Source organism: Scyliorhinus canicula, chromosome 4 (genome assembly GCF_902713615.1).
Source record: "Scyliorhinus canicula chromosome 4, sScyCan1.1, whole genome shotgun sequence".
NCBI classification, from domain to species: domain Eukaryota; kingdom Metazoa; phylum Chordata; class Chondrichthyes; order Carcharhiniformes; family Scyliorhinidae; genus Scyliorhinus; species Scyliorhinus canicula.
This window is the reverse complement of record NC_052149.1, coordinates 12889406-12914851: the sequence shown is the minus strand read 5'-3', so window position 1 is coordinate 12914851 and position 25446 is coordinate 12889406. Positions and strand designations below refer to the sequence as shown.

The 25446-nt window shown below is 51.1% G+C and overlaps 1 protein-coding gene across 3 annotated transcripts in view; it reads left to right on the top strand.

Moving 5' to 3' along the window:
- Positions 1 to 254: 254 nt before the first annotated feature.
- Positions 255 to 25446, top strand: part of LOC119964354 (interferon-induced protein 44-like) — a 42621-nt gene continuing 17429 nt past the window's right edge. For 2 of the 3 annotated variants that reach the window (XM_038793727.1, XM_038793725.1), the window contains exons 1-4: positions 255 to 348; positions 15533 to 16027; positions 16111 to 16150; positions 24581 to 24764. In XM_038793727.1, coding sequence (XP_038649655.1) covers positions 15541 to 16027; positions 16111 to 16150; positions 24581 to 24764 — 711 coding nt within the window. In that variant the 5' untranslated portion in view covers positions 255 to 348; positions 15533 to 15540. The remainder of the gene's footprint in view (positions 349 to 15532; positions 16028 to 16110; positions 16151 to 24580; positions 24765 to 25446) is intronic. The other variant, XM_038793726.1, reaches the window with a different exon arrangement.

Here is a 25446-nt window from a genome sequence, read left to right as displayed (position 1 = left end):
TCGCCGTCAGCCATCGGAGAATCCCGCCCTTAATCTCAGAAACGGAGAATCCAGCCCAGGGTTTATTAAAAAAAACTTTTTGTTGTGTTCTGGTGAACACGTTAGTTGTGTAAAGCACTGAATAGATTTTCCGTTTGTTCGATTTGCTCAAATTGTCCCTTTGATTCAGGAACTAACCGGAGGTCGACCTCAGAACAACAGTTTGATTTGGAATATATTTTAGCTCGGTCCGTACAGAAGGAAGTCATGTGTGGGCGAATTTCCGCATTTCAGAATCAGTTTCACTTTCCCAGAAAACAGCACCCACTGGTTGGTGAGGATTGCGGCTGCGGGGTCTGTTTGTTTTTGGTAAGTTTGGGGGTGGGGGGGGTTGTTTCGCGGGACGGGTTCCTTTTCCCTGAGACTGGGTGAGAGTGGCTTCGATCCCTCACTATCACTGACAGCCGCTCTGTCCTCGTGTATTTCCTAATTGTAGCAAGTGGCCGAGAAATTGACAAACACCGCGGAACAGGGGAAAGAGCCTAGCTCTGTGACTGGAAACAGGGTTCTGGGAGCATTTGCTGTGAAGGTTGTGAAAAGGCAGCTTGAAGTCAAGACCTGCCTTCCAATCAGATCCCTGGGCATCGATCCTGGCATAAAGCAATGGAATGCATTCCGGGAGATGATGGCGTTGTGGCATTGTCACTGGACAAGGGGGGAGAACGGAGCAAGGATCTGGGTCACGTCCATCCAGATAATTATATTCAAATCATACATTACGCTCATCTGAATAGGCGCGGCTGGTTTGAGGCTGCAGCCCCCCCCCCCCCCCACCCCGCCACCGAGTGGTCGGGGTCCGGGACAGGGGTTGTGTCAGGGTGCCTAGTTGGCGATGCCAAGTGGCAGGGTGGGGTTATGAAGAGTGGGGTTATGAAGGGTGTGTGTGTGTGAAGGGGGTATGAAGGCTGGGGGAGGGGTGAAAGGGGGTATGAAGGGTGGGGGAGGGATGAAGAGGGGTATGGAGGGTGGGGGAGAGCTGAAAGGGGGTATGAAGGGTGGGGGAGGGGTGAAGAGGGGTATGGAGGGTGGGGGAGGGGTGAAGAGGGGTATGGAGGGTGGGGGAGAGCTGAAAGGGGGTATGAAGGGTGGGGGAGGGGTGAAGAGGGTATGAAGGGTAGGGGGTGTGGGGGTTGAAGGGTATGAAGAGAAGGGTATGGAGGGTGGGGGATGAAGGGGGTATGAAGGGTGGGGGAGGGGTGAAGAGCATGTGAAGGGTGGGGAGGGGTGAAGGGGGTATGAAGGGTGGGGGAGGAGTGAAGGGGGTAGGAAGGGTGGGGAAGGGGTGAAGAGGGTATGAAGGGTGGGGAGGGGTGAAGAGGGTATGAGGGGTGGGGTGAAGGGGGTATGAAGGGTGGGGGAGGGGTGAAGGGGGTATGAAGGGTAGGGGAGGGGCGAAGAGGGTATGAAGGGTAGGGGGTGTGGGAGTTGAAGGGTATGAAGGGTGGGGGGATGAAGAGGATATGAAGGGTGGGGGAGGAGTGGAGCAGATGAAGGGTGGGGGAGGGGTGAAGAGGGTATTTACAGAATTTACAGGGCAGAAGGAGGCCATTCGGCCCATCGAGTCTGCACCGGCTCTTGCAAAGAGCACCCTACCCAAGGTCAACACCTCCACCCTATCCCCATAACCCAGTAACCCCACCCAATACTAAGGGGAACTTTGGACACTAAGGGCAATTTACCAAGGCCAATCCACCTAACCTGCACATCTTTGTGACTGTGGGAGGAAACCGGAGCACCCGGAGGAAACCCACGCACACACGGGGAGGATGTGCAGACTCCGCACAGACAGTGGGTGGGGGAGGGGTGAAGAGGGTATGAAGGCTGGGGGAGGAGTGAAAGTGGGTATGAAGGGTGGGAGAGGGCTGAAAGGGGGTATGAAGGGCGTGTGTGTGAAGGGGAATGAAGGGTGTGGGGGGTGAATGGTATGAAGAGAAGGGGGTATGACGGGTGGGGGGTGAAGGGGGTATGAAGGGTGGGGGGTGAAGGGGGTATGAAGGGTGGGGGGTGAAGGGGGTATGAAGGGTGGGGGTGAAGGGGGTATGAAGGGTGGGGGGTGAAGGGGTTATGAAGGGTGGGGGATATGTAAGGGGGTGAATGGGTTTGTGAAGCTGTGTAATGAAGGTTGGAATGGGTATTGAAAGGGGGGGGGTCTGCAAGCTGAGGGGACCCGAATGATGACGTGGCTCTCAGGGACACCATATTGGCATACAGGGCCGCATGGTAGCACGATAGGAGCTCGGGCCCAAACCTGTAGAAACATGTTCACCTGTTCACAATAAACACCTGGGGCGGCATTCTCCGACCCCCCACTGGGTCGCTGGGGGTCGGCGTGATTCCCGCCCCCGCCGTCCTCCGAATTCTCCGGCCCCACAAAAATTGCCCTGGCGTGAATTGCGCCGCCCGCTTTGGAGAATGGCGGGAACTGGCGCGACGCAATGGGCCCCGGGGCCGCCCGAATTCTGCGGTCCACGATGGGTCGAAGTCCCGCCTGTTTAACAAGGGTCCCACCGGCGTGAATCAAGGTTGGTCCCTACCGGCCGGACCCAGCATCGTGGGCGGCCTCCGGAGTCCTCATGGGAACGCGGGGCGATCTGGCCCCGGGGGGTGCCCCACGGTGGCCTGCCCCGCGATCGGGGCCCACCGATCTGCGGGCGGGCCTGTGCCGTGGGGGCACTCTATTCCACCACGTCAGCCTTGTACCGATGGCCGACGATGAGATGAACCCCCCCCTGCACGTGCGCGGGGATGACGCCAGCAGACGCTGACGCTCCCGCGCATGCGCCAACTCCCGCCGCCCGGCGGAGGCCCTTCAGCGCCGGTTGGCACGGCACCAAGCCCATTCCTGCTGGCCGACGCGGTGCAAACCACTCCGGCGTCATCCTAGCCCCCGAAGGTGCGGGGGATTCTGCACCTTTGGGGTGGCTCGACGCTGGAGTGGTTCCCGCCAGGGTTTGCGCCGTTTTTTCCCGCCCCGACGATTTGCGCAGAATCCCGCCCCTGTTCACAAATGCATCAACCTGCCTGAAGCTCTTTCAGAGAGGTGTGAGGGATGGGCTGGACTGGCTGCAGAGGGGGAGCTGGAGGGGTGGGGGTGAACAAGTGGGTGACCATTGGAAGTGGGCATGGGCCAGCGCCGCCAGGTCAGCCACTGTGCACCAGACCGGCACCGGCCCCATCCCCATCCCTCTCCACCCCAATCCCGTACCCAGTCCCCACCTCCGCCATGCCTGGGGTTCGGTAGGACCATGTGTTGGAATGGCCTGCTCGCATGCATGGATAACCCAAGTGGACAGAAAGTGCTACCCTGGGCAGGAGTCAGACATTGTCAAACGATGTGAAGCACCAGATCCCATCCCCGTAGTGCGACAGGTATGTATCACGGAGGGGGCTGCAGATCCAGAGGGCGGGTGGGAGGGTGGTGTTGATGCAGGGAGGGTCACCATGGGAGGGGATTGTCGGTGGGGGTAGGGGCCTTGTGGGGGTGGGACAGGTTGCCCGTTCGTCCGTTGGCCAGTCCCCCTAGTCGGTGAACCTGGAGGTGATCAGAGTGTCCCGTGTGCCGACCCGAGCACTCACATTGTGCAGTCTCCCGTGCCTGCCTGGGCCCCATGCCCTGCCTGTCCTGATCTTCCCTTGCATCCTCCTCGTTGAACGAGACCCGCGTTCATCTCCCTCCTCCAGCATGTCGCCCCTCTGCTGCGCAATGTTGTGAAGGACACAGTAGGCCGCCATACTGGAGGACTATACTGGACGACCCCTCCAAAGCAGTCCAGGCATCTGAACCGGATCCTAAGGATGCCGATGCACTGATCGATCACAGCCCTGGTCGTGGAATGGGTACCATTGTAGCAGGTCTCTGTGCTTGTCTGTGGCCTCTGGATAGATGTCATTAGCCATGACTGCAGCAGATAAGGCCTGTTGCCCAGGATCAAACCCCTCAGCTGGGGGTGTGCTTCGAAGGTTTCGGGAACCATTGAATGTGCCAGGATGATGAGGTGGTGCACACTGCCCAGGTATCGGGTGCAGACGTGCAGAATGTGCATCTCATGGTCACATGCCAGCTGCATGTTCATGGAGTGGAACCCCTTTTGGTTTGTGAAGACCACCCTCTCATGCGCCGGTGCCCGCATGGGGGACATGCAGGTTAGTCTACAGGTCCAGACAGAGCAACTGGAGATAGAGGTCAGGTTAAAGAGGAGTGAAAAATAAATTTAGGGGCTAGTTTAGCTCACTGGGCTAAATCGCTGGCTTTTAAAGCAGACCAAGGCAGGTCAGCAGCACGGTTTGATTCCCGTACCAGCCTCCCCGAACAGGTGCCGGAATGTGGTGACTAGGGGCTTTTCACAGTAACTTCATTGAAGCCTACTCGTGACAATAAGCGATTTTCATTTTCATGCGTCCCTGAACCTGGGGCGCCCTGGCGATGGTGATGAACCCCACTGCCTGGTGGGCTTCGTCCACATTGAACCTGATATATTGTGCCGACCGGGCATACAGAGCTTCCGCGACGGCACCGAGATCTGCACGATCCCATCCCCAAACCCATCCCTGGCCGTTCCCCCTGGCGCTCTTACCCCCGCCCTGGGTTTGGGGGTGGGGGGGGGGGGGGGTGTAGTGGGGAGGAGGTGGGTTGGAGGGACATTTGAAGGGTGGGATGGGGTCGGTCCCTGGACACCCTCGACCTGGGGGTCACCTCGATGCCACAGCCCTTCGCCGAGTCAGACCCCATTACTCCCCACATGGCCCTGGCAGATGCCACCCCTCCACCCCCTATAGAATGCATACACACCGCTCTTGAGGCACCAGAGCATGACATTTTGTCAGGCTCCCGGTGCCAGCCCTCGATTTTTGGAATGACGTGCGATTCTCTGCCCATTTGCGTTTCCCAATTCTGGCGTCGGCCGACACAGAATCCAACCCTAAGTGTGGGTGAATCCGGGTCTGGATCTCACCCAAAAAACGGCCGGGAAACACCCCTCCAAACCCGCCCAAAATGACTCTTAGTCATTTTTCGGCTGAATTGCCCCCAACGTTACAAGCACAGTAGCCTCTTCAGAGCTGAAGAGGGGTGCAACTGGAAAGAACTAGTTGGTGGGGGGGTGAGGGGGGGGGGGGGGGGGGGGGGGGGTAGTGGATAAGCTGGAGCAGAATAGGTTAGGGATAGGTCAGAGCTAAGGAGAGATTGACAAAGATGTCATAATCACAAGGCAAAACAAATGTTAATGGTAGCATTAAGCACTGAAGATGGGTTTGACTGCAACATAAAGGTAAGTTAGCAGAATGTGTTAAGAAGAGAACAAAAGTTAAGAGGAAAGCAAAGTTAAAGAACAAGTGACAGATAATCCTGTGGGACGAGGGGAGGGGGAGGTTTGCATTGGGCAAAGAAACTAAAATCAACAAATAATAATTAATAATTCAGAGACCCAGGAAAGTGCTCAGGGGACCTGGATTCAAATCCCATAAGGCGGCGGAATTAGAATTCAAAAATTCTGGCATTAAATGACCATGAAACTGTTGTCAATCTTCATAGACACCCATCTGGTTCACTAAAGTCCTTTAGGGAAGGAAATCTGCCGTTCTTACTTGGTCTGCCGTACATGTGACTCCAGACCCACAGGAATGTGGATGAGGCCAAGATTGGTTTTGCCGTGAATTTTATCAATTCATCTGATGAATCTTTTGCCAAGCCTTGGGGAGCCTGGTGAAATTTTGCATCTGAATCTTAATTATTACATAGGATCAATGCTTGCCAAACCTTTTCCCACTGGGATCTCATTTTAAGGCTTGGAAAATTGCTGTGATCTCAGGGTGTTAGCCAGGTGGGTGCAGGGGGCTTCAGAGGACAGGTCCCCGAAAGGTGCAGGGAGTTGGGTGGGCTTGGGCTGTGACCCTGGGACCAACACCTGAGATGGAGGGGGGTCCCATGTCTGGACTGTCCCTTCCAGCCCTGGGCAACCTGAAGATCACTCTTGGCACAGGGATCTCAGGCAACCCTCTGTTCACCGTCTACATCCTGGTTCTGACCTGTTTAAACTCTGACGTGGCCGTCTCACTCTGAACTGCTCTGCCTGATAGCTGATGAGCAGACCAGTGAGCTTAGTGAAGAATCAGGCCAGAAACACTTTTCCTTTCCTCACGTCTCTTCCCTCTGCCCTATGCTTACCAAAATGCTGCTTTTCGAAGTGTCAGAGCCTTTCTTGAAAGCCAACAACACTTGAAACAGATGAAATCCCCTGAGATCCATTGAAATGCTGAGAATCCATTCAATTTCACAGTGCAGTACCTTTTACTTGCCTTTGATTGACAGCTTAATGGTTTAAACACAGCTGCCTGGGAGTTTGTTTATTTATATTTCCCTTCACACTTACATGCATCTGAAGTATGTCCCATTGATTCTAACTGTAATATTTATGGACAGTCTTGTTATGATTGACAGCTGAAGGCCACTTCAACAACTGTCCGTGCTTTCTGTGGTTAGAAAAGTGGAAGTGAAACCCCTTAGCTGTTTTGAAGTGGTCATCAGCCATCAATCATGACAGGAATGTTTATCAACATCTCAATGGAAGGTCCCAGGTCCAACCCCTTACCCACAGCTCAAGCCTACCCAAATTCCAGGACCCTTGAGGGATCCCCCCTCTGAAGTCTGGCAGTGGCAGAGGGGCACATGAGCAATGGGCTGACGCCCTTGACCAAACTAGGGTTCCATTGCGCCAGGTTAGAGAATCGCTGACAGGGTGCCATGGTGCCAGAGGGTGGTGCACAACTGGCAATGCCAGGGGGTGCGGACTAAAGGGGGGATTGATGATGGGGGACTGGTGGGGCTGGTTGGGGGCGCGTGGCTGAGGAGGAGGGTAGCTGCGGGTGGTAGTGGTGGAGGGGGGCTGGAGAGGTCTGGTCAAGTCACCTTCATGCGTGCGTGGTGTGGGAGGGGGGTTGGTAGAACGTTATTCCCGTGGTGGGAGGTAGAATGTCCGTCCTTGATGAGGGGTTTGGGGGTGCTCCGCTTGTCAGCAGAGGGGGTGGGGCAGTCAACATTTATGTTGTGCGTGGAGGGGAGGGGGACTTGTCCCTGGACGCTAGGATCGGGGCACCCATTTAAACTGGTGGACCGACTCCAGTAACTGCAGGGAACCTGGTGAGTTGAGTGCTGTGCATTTTTTTGCATATTAAAGCCATGGGAATCCCATCCCAGCAAAGCTCCGAGCGCCAGCGGGACACAGTACTGATTACCCACTGGCAGGTGCACATAGATTCCAGAACAGGGGTCTCTCTGTTGCGGGGTGGGGGTCTCTTCTGGTGGGGGCTCTCTGTTGGGTGGCATCTCTGATCGGGAGGTCTCTGTTGGGGGAGGTTTCTGTTGGGGGAGGTCTCTGTTGGGGGGGTCTCTGTTGGGGGGTCTCTGTTGGGGGGGTCTCTGTTGGGGGGTCTCTGTTGGGGGGGTCTCAGTGGGGAGGTCTCTGTTGGGGGGTCTCTGTTGGGGGGGTCTCAGTGGGGAGGTCTCTGTTGGGGATAGGTCTCTGTTGGGGGAGGTCTCTGTTGGGGGGTCTCTGTTGGGGGGTCTCTGTTGGGGGGGTCTCGGTGGGGAGGTCTCTGTTGGGGGGGTCTCGGTTGGGGAGGGTCTCAGTTGGGGAGTGTCTCTGTTGGAGGGAGGTCTCTGTTGAAGAGGTCTCTGTTGGGGGGGTCTCTATTGGGGTGTCTCTGTTGGGGGGTCTCTGTTGGGGGGGTCTCGGTGGGGAGGTCTCTGTTGGGGGGGTCTCGGTTGGGGAGGGTCTCAGTTGGGGTGGTCTCTGTTGGGAGGGTCTCTGTTGGGAGGGTCTCTGTTGGGAGGGTCTCTGATGGGAGGGTCTCTGTTGGGTGAGGTCTCTGTTGGGGGGGCTCTGTTGGGGGAGGTCTGTGTTGGGGGAGGTCTCTGTTGGGGGGGCTCTGATGGGGGGTCTCTGTTGTGGGGGTCACGGTGGGGAGGGTCTCTGTTGGGGGGTCTCAGTTGGGGAGTGTCTCTGTTGGGGGGGTCTCTGTTGGGGAAGGTCTCTGTTGGGGTGGTCTCTGTTGTGGGAGTGTCTCTGTTGGGGGGGTCTCTATTGGGAGAGGTGCCTGTTGGGGGGGTCTCTGTTGGGGGGGGTCTCGGTTGAGGAGGGTCTCTGTTGGGGGATTTCTGTTGGGGGGTTCTCTGATGGGGGGTCTCTGTTGAGGGGGTCTCTATCCGCAGATCTCTGATGGAGGATTTCTGTTGGGAATTCTGTTGGGGGGTCTCTGTTGGGGAGGTCTCTGTTAGGGGGCGTCTCTGATGGGGATTTCTGTTGGGGGGTCACTGTTGGGGGAGGTCCCTCATGGGGGGGTGGTGTCTGTTAGGGGAGGTCTCTGTTGGGGGGATCTTTGATGGGGGCATATCTGTTGCGGGAGGTCACTCATGGGGGGGGTCTGTGATGGAGGGTGCTGCGGGGGAGCGGCCAGACCGGGGGGGGGGGGGGGGGGAGCAGGACTTTGTTGTGGGGATAGGCAACCTTCCGAGGGACTTTGGGGGACACCTCCATTATACACTGACCCCCTTGACCCACCGCAGGCTTCACTGCGTCAGTGCCATGCTTGAAAACACCTGCACCAATTCACACTCACGCAAATCCTGGCTGAGAGTGCTGGAGTATCAAGGGGGCTGGAGAATCTCTCTTCCAGCCGCTGTCGGATGTAAATAGGTTCCAATGACCCATGTCCATAGTGCCCCCGGCATGGGGCGTGTAGCTCGCTGCTGCCACCGGCGGGGACCAGAGCATCGGAATAGGCGCCAATCCCACTTTGTGGCCAATGCTTGATGCTCCGCCGGATCGGGAAAACTGCTAGCGTTCACAGGCAACAGGGAATCCGCCCCCAAATTACAGACCTCCCGCCTTCCTGTCAGTTTCAACAGTGCTCACCTCTCCGGGTGGGCTGGACATCACTGCAAACTTCCTTGTGCCATATCCCTTTATACCCATCCTATCCATATGTCTGTCAAGATGCCTTTTGAATGCTGTTAATGTATCTGCTTCCACAACCTCCCCTGGCAACGCGTTCCAGGCACTCACCTCCCTCTGCGTAAATAACCTGCCTCGCACATCTCCTCTAAACTTTGCCCCACGGACCTTAAACCTATGCCCTCTGGTGACTGACCCCTCCACCCTGGGAAAGAGTGCCTGCCCATCCACTCTATCCATGCCCCTCATAATCTGTAGACCTCTATCGGGTCACCCCATAACCTCCATCTTTCTAATGAAAACAGTCCGAGTCTATTCAGCCTCTCCACATAGCTAATATCCTCCAGACCAGGCAACATCCTGGTGAACACTGATGCAAAGTACTAATTTAGTACCTCACCCATTTCCTCTTGCTCAACACATAGTTTCCCCCCACTGTCCTCAAGTGGCCCAATCCTTTCCCTGGCCACCCTCTTGCTTTTTATATCTGAATAAAATGCTTTGGGATTTACCTTCATTCTACCTGCCAAGGACTTTTCATGACCCCTCCTAATTTCCTGCTTAAGTACCTTCCTACTTTCTCTATACCCCTCAAGGGTTTTGACTGTCCCCACCCTTCTGGACCATACAAACGTATAGGGACAGCACGGCGGCACAGTGGTTAGCACAGTTGCTTCGCAGCTCCAGGGTCCTAGGCTCGATACCCGGCTTGGGTCACTGTCCGTGTCTGCGTGGGTTTCCTCCGGGTGCTCCAGTTTCCTCCCACAGTCCAAGGATGTGCAGGTTAAGTGGATTGGCCGTGCTAAATTGTCCTCAGTGTCCAAGAACAAAGGTTAGATAGGAGTTATTGCGTTGCGGGGATGGGGTGGAGATGTGGGCTTAGATAGGGTGATCTTTCCATGGTGCGGTACAGACTCGATGGGCCGAGTGGCCTCCTTCTGCACTGTAACTTCTATGATTCTGTGATCTATGAAAAGTCTCCTTTTTCTTTTTGACGAGGTTCACAATATCCCTCGTTATTCAAGGCTGCCTAAACTTCCCATACTTATCCTTCGTTCTCTCAGAAAAGTGACTTCCTGACTCCTAATCAACTGTTGTTTGAAAGACTCCCAAATGTTCGATGTTGATTTACCATCCAACAGCCACACCCAATCCAAATTCTTCAATTCCTGTCTAATGTTATCGTAGTTTGCCTTTCCCCAGTTTAGCACCTTAACATGAAGGTTACTCTCATCCCTGTCCAAAAGTACCCTAACACCTACGGAGTTGTGGTCACTACTCCCAAAATGTGCCCCTACTGAAACTTCAACCACCTGTCCCGGCTCATTCCCCAATACCAGATCCATTACTGCTCCTTCCCTAGTTGGACTATCTACATATTGCATCAAGAAGGCTTCCTGGATACACCTTACAAACTCTGCCCCATCCAAGCCCCTGAGCACTAAGTGAGTCCCAGTCAATATGGGGGAAATTAAAATCCCCTACCACAACAACCCTGTTACTTTTGCACCTATCCAAAATCTCTCTACCTATCTGCTCCTCTGTCTCTCACTGGCAGTTGGGGGGCCTGTAATAAACCCCCAACATTGTGATTGCCCGCTTCCTGTTCCTGAGCTCTACCCAGATTGCCTCATTGTATGAGCCCTCTAAGGTGTCCTCCCGCAGTATGGCTATAATATTCTCCTTTACCAGTAATGCTACTCCCCCACCCCTTTTACATCCACCTCTATCTCTCCTGAACCATCTATATCCTCCAACATTCAGCTGCCAATCCCACCCTTCCTTTAACAACGTTTCTGTGATAACCACAACATCATAATTCCAAATACTAATAAATGCTCTAAATTCATCTGCCGTACCCGCTATACTTCTGGCATTGAAACAAATACATTTCAAACCACTGTGTTTGAGCAGACAGGGTGATGTTGTTCTTTTATTTTGGTTCTCTATTTCCCCTTCAGTTATTGCACCTTCTCAGCTCACATTCTGGTTCCCACCTCCCTGCCATACTAGTTTAAATCCTCCCGAGTGAATCTAGCAAAACTCCCAGCCAGGATATCAGTGCCCCTCCAGTTTAGATGCAACCCTCCTTCTTGTACAGGTCACACCTGTCTTGTTACCCTCTTGGCGTAGCATAAGCGGCTTCTTTGATGTTCACTCTGCCAAAGGAAGGTTCAGATGTGGAGATAACTTCAACACGTTTATTAAACTATTTACAATTCTCTTACTTAGGTTCGCCACTACTGTTAATCCTTCTATAGCTACTCAGACTGACGAACCAGTCTGCTACAATCCACATGGTGGGTGTGATGTTGAATCAACCCTGTGTCTCTACTCACTGAGTGTCTCCATTGGAAAGAGGAAGATCATGTGTGATGTGTCCTTTATATATGGGTTGGTGTAATGCCCTCCTGTGGTGGTGTCACCTCTGTGTGTATCGTGAATGCCCATTGGTCGTATCCTATCTTACTGACCTATTGGTTGAGTGTCTGTGTATCATGTCTCTGATGCTCCCTCTAGTGTCTATCTAGTCTATGTGTACTTACATTAACCCCTTGTGTATCTACAGTGATGCATTTCACCACATCCCCCCTTTTTCCATGTTACATATTTTCTGTACACTTAAAGAAAATTGAACAAAAAAAAACAGGTAGATAAGCGATGCTCTGTCCAAGTCACGATAACAGTGATCACTAAACAATAAGTCCAAATCATATGTGTGAGTCCCAAACCCATCAATTATCATGGTCGAATGTCTTTCTCCTAGGGTTGGTGAGTTGGTGATTTTGACGGTGGCATGTCCTTGTGAACGCCATCAGTGTCCCCGTGCATAAGGAACCAAGAAGTGGTCAAATCACTTTGTCGTCTGATTTGGATTCTCTTTCTCTTCCGATGCTTGTGATAGCATCTGTTTGATGGCACCTGTCCTGAAAGCCAGGTTGCCTGTTGGTAGGGCAGCACACGTGAATTGGGAAGATGCATCGTCCTGCCATGGTATGTCATTGTGCTGAGCTGAGCAGTAACAGTGTCCCTCATGGGCAGAGTTGTACCATGTTGTACTAGTCACAGTTCCATTGGTGCAGTCTTTGTCGTGCTTGATGTTGTCATTGGTATGCGTCGTGTCGTTGTCTTTGATATGGTTTTCATAGGTTGTGTTGTTGTGTTGGATGGTTCTGTTGTTGTGTTCACTATGCTCAAGGATCACACTCTGTGGATAATACAATTCCTTCACACAGTTACTCGTGTCAGCGTGCTTTGCGGCATCTGCTGTTTTCTTGAACGTGCCATCACTGAGTTTGTGGCGCTCCCCATCTGGAATCATTTCCGGCTTCCTTGAATCAGCTTTGGCGTTTTATTGCTCCCCATCTGGAGTCTGGTCTGTTTCACCTGAGTCAGCTTTCGCTTGTCGATGCTTCCCGTCTGAAGTCATTGCAGGTTCACTGGAGTCAGCTGACATTTCTTGATGCTCCATGTCTGGAGTTAAAACATTCAGGAATGCATTTGCTTGTGGAGAGGCTCGAACGAATGAGGTTTGAAGTAACATGGTGTCACCGGAGTCACCAGTAGTCTCACTGTGATCGTCGAGTGCCTCTGTACACATTAGCTGAGATCTGTCACATTGCACATCTTGTATGGGAAGTGGGATGGTGTCGTCACTTGTCTCACATACAGTGGGTAGAGCCTCAGTAGCTTCTTGTTGTTCACTTGGGCTGGGTAGACTGTCAGAGTCTTCTTCTGGTGGCTCAAACAATCTGGGTGGACTGTCATCGTAGCTTTGTTGTTCACTGGAGCATGATAGACTGTCATAGTCGTCTTGCTGTGCACTTGAGCATGACAGACTGTCATAGTCTTTCTGTTGTTCACTTGAGCATGGTAGACTTGCATCGTCTGCGGCTGGTTGCTCAGAGGAGGTTGTTAGACCCTCATGGTCTTGTTCATACAAGGACTACGCTTTGGAGTCTTGCGTTTCTTCTATCGTGGAGACTGTCCACGAGCTCGCTGTGGAGGCTTGTGTCACTCGAGTCACTTCTTGTTCATGCAAGGACTGCGGTGTGGGGTCTGGCGTTTCTTCTATCATGGAGTCTGTCCACGAGCTCGCCGTGGAGGCTTGCGTCAATGGAGTCACTTCTTGTGTGGAGACGCGCAGTTGTCCCGCTGTGGAGTCTTTCATCGTTTTCTGTGTGGAGGCTGGGACCCTTTGTGGTGCGTGGACCACTCTCGGTGTGGAGTTGGGAACCCTTAGCGGTGCGTGGACCACTCTCTGTGTGGCAGCAGGCCGCTCTCTGTGGGCTTGTACCGCTCTCTGTCTCTTGGTGTCAGGCCTCAGCATGATCCTGCACTCACGAGTCGTGATGTCATATATGCTGCGCTGAAGATGCTCAAATCTGAAGAACACATCCGCGTCTGTGTCAGATTCAGTACTGGGGTCACCATCTCCAATGAAAAACCCTTCGTCTGAGTCGTAGTCTTCTAGGACCATATCATCACTGTTTGTGTCGGAGCTGGCATTGGGCTCGTGATGTCCAGAGAAGAAATAAAGGTCGGTGTCGTAGTATTCAAGGACTGTATCATCTCTTTGGACGGTGATAACTGCTTGTTGCAGGGTTCTGCGGCGGTTACTTTCAGTTCCTGGTTGAATTTCAGGCATTGTGCTGTCATTCCAGGTGAAAGAATCTTGTTTTACGGCTTTAAGAATTTTTCCCCGTGTTTTGGGACATTTCCTCTTTAAGTGGGCGTGGTCTGGGGCCTCTGACATCATGAAGCATGTGACGTCAGTCGTAGGAAGCATTTGCGCATGCCCTTCTCGCTGTTCCTGTACTGGGGGCCTTTTTCGCAATTGCGCATGCGCAGCTTCTCGTGCATGCGCAAACGGACGCAACTGCGCATGTGCAGTACCTTTTTCAAGATGGCCGCCGATCAAGATTCTCGTTCTCTGTTCCGGGATCTCGGCCTTGTGGTAAGTACTGACGCCTCCCTTACCATTTTCTGTTGGTTTGATTGTGTTTCCCTCGCAGTATTTACCGAATTTGTCCAGGACTGCCTGGAAGTCGCTCCTGTTTTGCCCTTTGGAGAACTTGAATGTTTTAAAGATTTCTTCTGCTCTGGCACCGGCGATGGTGAGGAGAAGCTCTGCCTTTTCAGCATCGGCCATGTCTTGTAGGTCGGCTGTGACCAGGAAGATCTCAAACCTTTGCCGGAATGCCCGCCAGTTTTCGCGGAGATTGCCGTGGCATTGGAGCTGCTGCGGAACCGGCATCTCGAACATCTTGCCTGGGTATCTTTGCTGGTTGTCACTGTTTGTTGAGTTGTAGCTATATGGATCAAGACAGTTACTCACTGGTACCATGTCTTGTTATGCTCTTGGCGTAGCATAAGCTGCTTCCTTGATGTTCACTCTGACAAAGGAAGGTTCAGACGTGGAGATAACTTCAACACGTTTATTAAACTATTTACAATTCTCTTACTTAGGTTCACCACGACTGTTAATCCTGTTATAGCTACTTAGACTATCTAACCAGTCTGCTACAATCCACATGGTGGGTGTGATGTTGAATCAACCCTGTGTCTGTACTCACCGAGTGTCTCCACTGGAAAGAGGAAGATCATGTGTGCTGTGTCCTTTATATATGGGTTGGTGTAATGCCCTCCTTTGGTGGTGTCACCTCTGTGTGTATCGTGAATGCCCATTGGTTGTGTCCTATCTTACTGACCTATTGGTTGAGTGTCTGTGTGTCATGTCTCTGGTGCTCCCTCTAGTGTCTATCTAGTCTATGTGTACTTACATTAACCCCTTGTGTATCTACAGTGATGCATATCACCACAACACCTGCACCGGATGAGATCCCAGTGGTCCAGAAATCTGAAACCCTCCCTCCTGCACCACCAGTTTAGCCGTGTATTTAGCTGCATTATCCTCCTATTTCTAGCCTCATTGACACTTGGCTCAGGGAGTAATCCTGAGATTACAACACTAGAGGTCCTGCTTTTTAGTTTACTGCCTAACTCCCTGAATTCCTTCTGCAGGACCTCATCACTCTTCCTGCCTATGTCATCAGTACCTATGTGTATTACGACCTCTGGCTGTTCACTCTCCCACTTCAGGATGTCCTGTGTTCATTCAGAGACATCCTCGACCCTGGCACCAGGGAGGCAACATACCATCCTGGAGTCTCTTTCACACAGATGCGCCTATCTGTGCTCCTTTCTATAGAATCCCCTCTAACTATCGCTCTCTTGCACTTTGTCCTCTCCTACTGAGCAGCAGAGCCAGTTGTGATGTCACTGTTCTGGCTGCTGTTGTTTTCCCCTCAACAGTATCCAAAATGGTATACCTGTTAGAGAGGGGGACAGCCACAGGGGATTCCTGCACTGCCTGTCTGCCCTTTCTGGCGGTCACCCATCTGTCTGCCTGCACCTTGCATTTGACCATGTCTCTATAACTACTATCTATGACGCTTTCCGCCACCTGCATGCTCCTAAGTATCTAACTGTTGCTCCAACCAAACCACATTGAATGAAATTGATTTTAATCAAATGTTTTCTAGGTTTCAGCATGTCTGAAGTAACGTCGCAGCTCACAACAGAAGATCAGAAACAATTGTCCCAACTTCTCGGGAAAGTGAAATTACATTTACTTTACAAAGCCAGTGTCCATGGTTTTGATGGGAAGTCTTTCCATGATAAATGTGACGGACAAGGACCAACATTTACTGTCGGGTACAACACGTCTGGTTACATTTTTGGAGGCTACACAAGTGAAGATTTTGTCACTTATGGAAATAAGAATGACAACAATGCTTTTCTCTTTCGACTAACCAGCGATGAGTTAGGGGGAAAGCCATTGAAGTTTGCTGTGGAAACAGATACTGTGGCTGTTTTTAATAGTCTGGAGCACGGCCCCAATTTTGGAGACAGTCTTGTGTTTTTGGTTAATGGCAAAAAGATCAAATACAAACCTGGCCAGTCCTACAATTTCCAGAAAAATAACCTGTTTGGTGGCAATGTACAGCTTTTAGAATGTGAAGTTTACCGTGTGGAAGGTAAGAACACCTTAATTTTACAAAGCGTTGAGATATGATTTGTTGACATCAAGTTTGATCATCCATTTACCTGTGTTTTCCAGAGATAAAAACTGCCTGGAGAAATATAAATTGGTCGTCACAGTAAGTTTCTTCATGGACATTTCTGCTTCCTCGATGGATAAACCATCAGTCGGTGTTTAAAAGTATTCATTATTTTTCCACCTTGGTCTTCAGTGCTTGGGCTCAGAACCCATGTATCTGTGATAAATATGATAGATATTTTGGTTGAATTTGGCCACGTTTTTGTTTCTAAGTTTCATTTTTACTCTTGTGAAGGTATAATGCCAAAGGTGTCTCGATTAGCAAGACAAACCAATCAACCTCTATGCCTGTCTTTCTGGAAGAACTACCTATTTATTTTAAACCTCGTCATCTTCCCGATGCCTTTTAAAAATTTATTTTTTAAATTATTCATTTACCTTCCATTTAAGAGCAACAATGAGAAGTTTTTCTGGTCTATTCAATGCAATAACATAGAACCATAGAAAATAGAAACGGAAAAATAGAAGCAGAAGGAGGCCATTCGGCCCTTCAAACTTGCTGCGCCATTCATTATGATCATGACTGATCATTCAATACCCTAATTCTGCTTTCCCCCCCATATCTCTTGATCCCTTTAGCCCCAAGAGCTGTATCTCATTCCTTCTTGAAATTACACAACGTTTTGACCTCAACTACCTTCTGTGGTAGTGAATTCCACAGATTCACCATCTCTGGGTGAAAACATTTCTCCTCACCTCAGTCCTAAAAGGTTTACCCCTTATCCTCAAACTATGACCCCTAGTTTTGGACTCCCCCATCATCGGGAACATTCTTTCTGAATCTACCCTTTCTAAGCCTGTTAGAATTTTATATGTTTCTGTGAGATCCCCTCTCACATTTCTAAACGGCAATGAATATAATCATAACCAACTTAGTCTCTCCTCATATGACAGTCCCACCATCCCAGGAACCAGCCTGGTGAACCTTGGCTGCATCTCTCCATAATAAGAGCATCCTTCCTCAGATGAAGACACCAAAACTGTACACAATACTCCAGGTGTGGCCTCATCAATGCCCTAAACAATTGCAGTAAAACATCCCTATTCCTATACTCAAATCCTCTCGCTATGAAGGCCAACATACCATTTACCTTCTTTACTGCCTGCTGTACCTGCGTGCTTACTTTCAGCGACTGATGCACAAGGACACCAAGGCCTCGCTGAGTATCCACCTTTCTCAATTTATACCGATTCAAATAATAATCTGCAATCCTATTTTTGCTACCAAAGCGGATAACCTCACATTTATCCACATTATACTGCGTCTGCCATGCATGTGCCCACTCACTCACCCTGTCAAAATCCCGCTGAAGCATCTCTGCATCCTCCTCACAGCTCACCCTCCCACCCAACTGTGTATCATCTGCAAATTTAGAGATAATACATTTAGTTTCCTCATCCAAATCATTAATATATAATGTGAACAGTTGGGGTCCTGGCACAGATTCCTGTGGCACCCCACTAGTCACTGCCTGCCAATCACAGAAACACCGATTTATTCCAACTTTTTGCTTCCTGTCTGCTAACCAGCTTTCTATCCATCTCACGACACTACCCACAACCCCTTGCACTTTAACATTACATATTAATCTGCTATGTGAGACCTTGTCGAAAGCCTTCTGAAAGTCTAAATAAACGACATCCATCGGTTCTCCTGGTCAACTCTACTCGTTTACATCTTCAAAGAATTCTAGTAGATTTGTCAAGCATGATTTTCCTTTCGTAAATCCATGCTGACTTTGTCTCATTACACCACTGCTTTCCAAATGTTGTGCTATGAAACCCTTGATAATGGACTCCAGCAACTTCCCTATTACTGACGTTAGGCTCACTGGTCTATAGTTCCCTGTTTTCTCTCTACCTCCCTTTTTGATCAGCGGGGTTACTTTCACTACCCTCCAAACTGTAGGAACCATTCCAGAGTCAAAAGAATTTTGGAAAATTACCACCAAAGGATCTATTATTTCTAGGGCCACTTCCTTAAGTACTCTGGGATGAAGATTATTATAGATATTTGTCAGCCTTCGATCCGATTAATTTCACCCAAACTATTTCTTTACTAATGCTAATTTCCTTCAGATTCTCACTAAACCTGTGTTTTTCAAAACTTCTAGTATATTATTCATGTCTTCCTTTGTGAAGACGGAAGCAAAGTATGAATTTAGTTCCTTAGCCATTTCTTTGTTCCCCGTTATGAATTCCCCCGTTTCTGACCGTTTCTACATTAGTTTTTATTAATCTTTTTCTCTTTACATAGCTGTAGAAACTTTTACAGTCAGTTTCTATGTTCCCCGCTAGTTTACTTTCAAATTGTATTTTCCCCTTCTTTTTTTTTTAATCAACATTTTATTGAGGTATTTTTTGGTTTTACAGCGACAACAAAATGAACAACATACATGAATCTATAAACATAGTGCAAAAGCCGTCTTCCTCCCTCACAGGTCCCACCTTTATTAACCCCCTACTCTAAGCTAAACTAACCCCCCACCCCTTCTGCTGACGATTAATTTCCCGCAAAGAAGTCGACGAACGGCTGCCACCTCCGGGTGAACCCTAACATTGACCCTCTCAAGGTGAACTTGATTTTCTCCAAACAGAGAAAGCTAGCCATGTCCGATAGCCAGGTCTCCGACTTCGGGGGCTTTGAGTCTCTCCATGCCAATAGTATCCGTCTCCGGGCCACCAGGGAAGCAAAGGCCAGAACGTCTGCCTCTTTCTCCTCCTGGATTCCCGGGTCTTCCGACACCCCGAAAATCGCCACCACTGGACTTGGTGCCACCCTTGTTTTTAACACCGTGGACATGACATCTGCAAACCCCTGCCAGAATTCCCTAAGCTTTGAACATGTGGGCATGGTTCGCTGGCCCTCTCGCACACTTTGTACACCTATATTCTACCCCAAAGAACCTGCTCATCCCGGCCACTCTCGTGTGGGCCCGGTGAACGACCTTGAATTGTATCAGGCTGAGCCTGGCACATGTTGCGGAAGCATTGACTCTATTCAACGCATCAGCCCATAGACCGTCCTCTATCTCTCCTCCCAACTCCTCTTCCCATTTGCGCTTCAGCTCCTCAGTCTGCGTCTCCTCTGACCCCATAAGTTCCTTGTAAGTGTCAGAGACCCTCCCTTCTCCCACCCACCCTCTAGAAGCTACCCTGTTCTGTACCCCCCTTGGTGGTAGGAGCTGGAAGGTTGAAACCTGCCTAGGTAGGAAGTCCCGCACCTGCAGGTACCTGAATTTGTTTCTCTTCGCCAATCCAAATTTCTCCTCCAGCTCCCCCAGGCTAGGAAAGGTCCCCTCTCTAAACATATCCCACATCCTCTCAATCCCTGCTCTCTGCCATCTCCAAACCCCCCCCGTCCATCCTTCCCGGGGCAAACCGGTGATTATTACAGATTGGGGACCAGACCGATGCTCCCTCTGCTCCCACATGTCTCCTCCATTGCTCCCAGACTCTCAGGGCCGCCACCACCATGGGGCTGGTGGAGTACCGTGCCCTGTGGGAACGGCAAAGGTGCTGTTATCAATGCCCCTAAGCTGGTGCCCTTACATGAAGCCGCCTCCATACGCTCCCATGCCAACCCTCCCCCCACCACCCACTTCCTGATCATGGCTATATTCGCCACCCAATAGTAGTTACTGAAGTTTGGCAGCTGCAGCTCCAGCCCGCCCTCTCCACGGCTCCGTTCAAGCATCCCCCTCCTTACTCGCGGGGTCTTGTCCGACCATAACAAAGCCAGTGATCACTTTGTTGACCCGTTTAAAAAAGGACCATGGAATAAAGGTGGGGAGACATTGAAACACAAACAGGAATCTCGGGAGGACCGTCATCTTCACCGTCTGCACCCTCCCAGCTAGTGACAACGGGAGCAGGTCCCACCTCAGAAAATCGTCCTTCATTTGGTCTACTAGTTGGGCCAGATTTAGTTTGTGCAGTTCCAATTCCCGCGCCACTTGGATGCCTAGGTACCTAAAGCTTCCCCCTACCACTCTGAACGGCAGCTCTCCCAGTTGCCTCTCCTGTCCCCTCGCCTGGACCGTAAACATCTCACTTTTCCCCATATTTAGTTTATACCCCAAAAACCGGCCAAATTCCCCCAGAATCCTCATGATTTCTTCCATCCCCACTACTGGGTCTGATACAGGTCGTCAGAGTAAAGCGAGACTCTGTGCTCGTCGCCCCCTCCGGACCAGCCCCATCCCCCCTTGAGGCTCTCAGTGTAATTGCCAGCGGCTCTATAGTTCGCATGAACAACAGTGGGGAGAGGGGGCATCCCTGTCTCATCCCCCGATGCAGCCTAAACTAGTCGGATGTTGTCCTATTCGTCCGTACTCTTGCCACAGGTGCCTGATATAGCAACCTGACCCAGTTGGTAAAGCCCTGCCCAAATCCGAACCGTCCCAGTACCTCCCACAGATATTCCCATTCTACTCGATCAAAGGCCTTCTCTGCGTCCATTGCGACCACTACCTGATGTACCATCAATTGAACGCGAGACGAGTTGCTGAACAAAAGTATGGCTTTAATATACTAGATGTTAAGCCCTGCGGTCGATTACAGTAGAAGGACGACCGCCGGGAGTACTGGGTATTTATACCCCGCCCTGGAGGCGGGGTTAACTCAGCCTCTCGACCAATCGGGGAGCCGTCACATGACTGGTCTCAACCAACCGGTCGAGAGGCACATGACCGACCAGGGCCAATGGTAAGCCGGTGTTCTGCACCAATGGCAGGCAGCTATGCTAATCATACCACCACACTACCTCCACCTCCCTACCTTCCGGGGGCATCATGATCATGTTTAACAGCCTTCTTACATTGGCCACCAACTGCCTTCGCTTAACAAACCCTGTCTGGTCCTCCCCAATAGCATCAGAACACAATCCTGGAGGACAAAATTTTGGCCAGCAGTTTGGCGTCCACATTCAATAGGGACATTGGCCTGTAGGACCCACACAGCTCCGGGTTCTTATCCACTTCAGGATCAGCGAAATCGTGGCCTGTGACATCATCGGGGAAGCACCCCACGTTCCCTTGCCTCATTCAATGTCCTTATCAACACCGGCCCCAATATCCCAGAGAAATTATTATAGAACTCCAGTGGGTACCTGTCCGGCCCCGGGGCTTTACCCGCCTGCATGGCCTTCAGACCCTCCACTATCTCTTCCAACCCAATCGGGGCCCCCAGCCCTACTACCAGCTCCCCATCCACCTTTGGGAAATTCAGCCCCCCTAGGAAGTGCCTCATCCCCTCCGGCCCCGTTGGGGTTTCAGACCCCATACAGCCTACTGTAAAACTCCTCAAACACCTTATTCACCCTCTGCTGAGTCTCCAACCAGGTTCCCATCGCCATCCTTTACTTTCCCTATCTCCCTGGCTGCCTCCCTCTTTCTAAGCTGCTTGCAAGCATTCTGGCCTTCTCTTTATGCTCATAAATCACCCCCTCGCCTTTCTCAGCTGCTCCACCGCCCTCCCTGTGGTTAACAAGCCAAACTCCGCCTGTAGCCTCCGCTGTTCCCTTAAAAGCCCTGCCTCTGGGGTCCCCGCATACCTCCTGTCGACCTGTAGTATCTCCTTAACCAGTCGGTCCATCTCTGCCCTGTCTACCGTCTCCCTGAGGGCCCGTATCGAGATCAACTTTCCTCTAGCCACCATCTTCAATGTTTCCCAGACGACAGCTGCTGAAATTTCCCCCATGTCGTTGACCTGCAGGTAGTTCTGAATACATTTCCTCAGCCGTCCGCACACCTCTTCGTCATCTAGAAGACCCACGTCTAACCTCCAGTGCGGCCACTGGTTACTGTCTTTACTAACCTGTAGGTCAATCCAGTGCGGGGCATGGTCTGAGATTGTGATCGCCGACTACCCCGTGTCCACCACCCCCGTCAGTAAAGCCCTGCTCAGAATAAAGAAATCGATTCGGGAGTACACTTTATGCACGTGTGAGTTGAAGGAGAACTCCATCACCCTCGGCTGCCCAAATCTCCATGGATCCACCCCAACCCAACCCAAAATAATGCAGAGTAGGTGGATTGGCCATACTAAATTGGAAAAAATAATTGGGTAATCTAAATTTAACAAAATAGCGTGAACACGTGTTCCCTCTTAACCGGCCCATTTCGCCCTCGTACATTCCAGGTGATCAGCCTAGTTGGGTGGCTCATCGCCCCCCCCCCCCCTCGCCGATCAGCCATCACCTTTCTTGGGCCAGTCTCCAGCCGCGCCCCACGCCGCCACCGGCTTGCCCCCAGGCAGCCTCTTCCCCCGACCTCCTCTCTGTCCCTCAGCGACAGTACCTCCCTCATCAGCAGAAAATTTACCTCCCCACCCCACCCTTAGTAACAGCACAATGTAAATCAACCCTTTTGATAAGCCTAACATCTGCTCACCCCCCACTACGCTTCAGTGAGCTAGCCCGCCCAGCTAGCTTGGTGGCCCCCACCCCTGGCACCACACATTCTCCCACCTATTGTTCCCTTCCCACCTTCCCCCCACTCATATACATATATTCAAATGACAAACAATCCCAACAAAATTGCCCAACAGAAAAAAAACGCTAAACAAAGAAAAGATCAAGCAAGAGATCCAGCATCTGAACAAACACACCTCCATCCCCCAACAGTGAAATGTAAACTTTAACTCACTCAGCTTTGCAACTGGCCCCAAATCAATACAGAAGGCATTACAACTAGCGTCCACAAAACGAAAAAACAAGAAACTTTTTTAAAACATGAACATTGTGGCAAAGTTCTCAGTCCGCTACCAGTCCTTTCCTTTTCGCGATGTCCAGCGCTTCCTCAGGCGACTCGAAATAAAAATGTTGCTCCTCGTATGTGACCCAGAGACGGGCCGGATGCAGCAGTCCGAACGTCACCTTTGTCTTACGAAGGGTCAACCTGATCTGGTTAAACCCCGCTCTTCTGGCCACCTCCACACTCGGGTCCTGATAGATCCGCAGGATACTGTTCTCCCATTTACAGCTCCGTATCTGCTTGGCCCACTGTAAAATACGCTCCTTATCCAAATACCTGTGGAATCTCACCAACATTGCCCTCTGGGGGGTCTCCCATTCGCGGCTTCTTCGCGAACGCTCTCTGAGCCCTGTCCACCTCCAAGGGTCGGGAGAATGCCCCATCCCCCAGCAGCTTCTCGAACATGCCCGCTATTATTGCCCCAGCGTCCGCTCCTTCGGAACCCTCCGGGAGCCCAACGATTCTCAAGTTCTGCCGGCGGGACCTATTCTCTCGGTCCTCCACCTTCTCCAGGAGCCTTTTCTGCTGGTCTCTCAGCATCCCCACCTCCAACTCCACCGCAGTTTGATGTTCCTCCTGGTCAGCCAACGCCTTCTCTACTTTCCGGATCGCCCGATCTTGGGCGTGTAATCCAAGCTCCAGCCGCGCAATTGACTCTTTAATCGGGTTCAAGCAGTCCTGCTTCTGCTTGGCGAAGCCCTCCTGGATAAATTGTTGACCGCTGGGTCGACAAGCCAAAGGTCCGGTCCTCCGCCATGCTTTCTCCCACTGCAACTTCAGCCCAAGCCTTCTCGTCTGTCTGTTTCTGCCTTTGCGAGCACTTCTAGTCCTCTTCTCCATGCACCGATGTGGGAATCCAGTACCCAATTGCCTCCGTCATCGATTTTTCAAATCAAGTCTGGTAAAAAAATCGGGGAAAAAGGCCCAAAAGTCCGACCCGAGCAGAAGCCACCAAATGTGCGACTTACTCCTTCGTAGCCGCCACCGGAAGTGTATTTTCTCCTTCTAATCAATCCCTTGGTCTGCCTTTGCTGAATTTTAAACTGTTCCCAATCCTCAGGTCTGTTGCTTTTTCTTGCTAATTTATATGCCTCTTCTTTGAATCTAGTACTACCACTAATTTCCCTTGCATCAAAGAATTCTGCTTTACTTTCTGCTTTTGTTTCTGGAAGGGCAGGAGATTGGGTGGGGGGGATGACTTAAATGTCTCAAATATTCTGCGTAAAAGACCACAATAAGAGGTGGCATAGCTTGCTAGCAGTGCCTTGTAGAAAACATGGCTGTGAGAAAGAAAGTTCTTGCATTTATATAGAGGCGTGTTGGCTTGTGATTTATCGAACATCAGGCCTCAAAATGGTTTTGAAAAGTGAAAAAAAAAATGAAAATCACTTATTGTCACAAGTAGGCTTCAAATGAAGTTACTGTGAAAAGCCCCTAGTCGCCATATTCTGGCGTCTGTTACGGGAATTGAATCCACGCTGCTGGCTTTGGTCTGCTTTAAAAGCCAGCTATTTAGCCCACTGTGCTAAACCAGCCCCTGCCTAAACCAGCCACAGCCAATGTTTGCTAACAGTTATTAAAATTGGGTCTATATCTTAATATTTCTGTAATGATCAACAAGCAGATCATCTAACTTACGATGAACAATGCGAAGGGAGACTTGCTGAATGGATCATAACAATTCTGGTCTTCATTAATATAAATGTTCTTTCTAGCAGCGAATTGAGTTTGATCAAGAGCCATAAGCCCTCCCTAAGCTCCGTGTCTCAGGCCCGAATTTTACTAATTGGACCAATTGGAGGAGGAAAGTCCAGCTTCATCAACTCGGTCAATTCGGTTTTCCGGGGTCATGTCACCAATCGAGTTTTAATTAGAAGCGGAGGAACAAACACGAAAATGGTAAACCTAAAAACACAGCCAGAACAATTGTGTCCTTGTTATTCTCTTATGGAGGTAGTGGACGGGCTTTCCAGAGTCTTCCAGTATTTTCTAGGTATGGGGGAGGTGCCAGCAGATTTGTTTTAATAAGAATAATCTTTATTAGTGTCCCAAGTAGGCTCACATTAACACCACAATGAAGTTACTGTGAAAAGCCCCTAGTCACCACATTCCTGGTTGGAGAATGGCCGGGTCGGTGGCCGTGCATGTGCACAGCGAAGACCAGCAGCGATCGCGCCGTACAAAATGGTGCTTGTCATGCACGGACCCGACCTGCCAAATAGTGCCTCACATGCCACCCCCTGCCCATCCCCCACCAGTCCCCCCAGCCCTGGCGGAAGCCACCCCCGGCCAGCAACACGGCTCCCGGCCGACTGTGTCAGCGCTGGACTCAGTTCCCAACCGCCATGATGGGATCCCGACCGTTGAGACCACAGGTGAAACGCACGGTTGGGAACTTGGCCCATCTGGGACAGAGCATCGGGGAAGGGCCTTCAGGTGATGGGCTAACGCCGTTCCAACGGCACGCGCCGCGATGACTCCGCGTCGGAGGGGCGGAGGAGACACAACCTGCGTCAAACAGACGCCGCCCCCGATTTCGGCATCAAAAGGGATTCTCCGCCCGATCGCCGATTCCAAAATC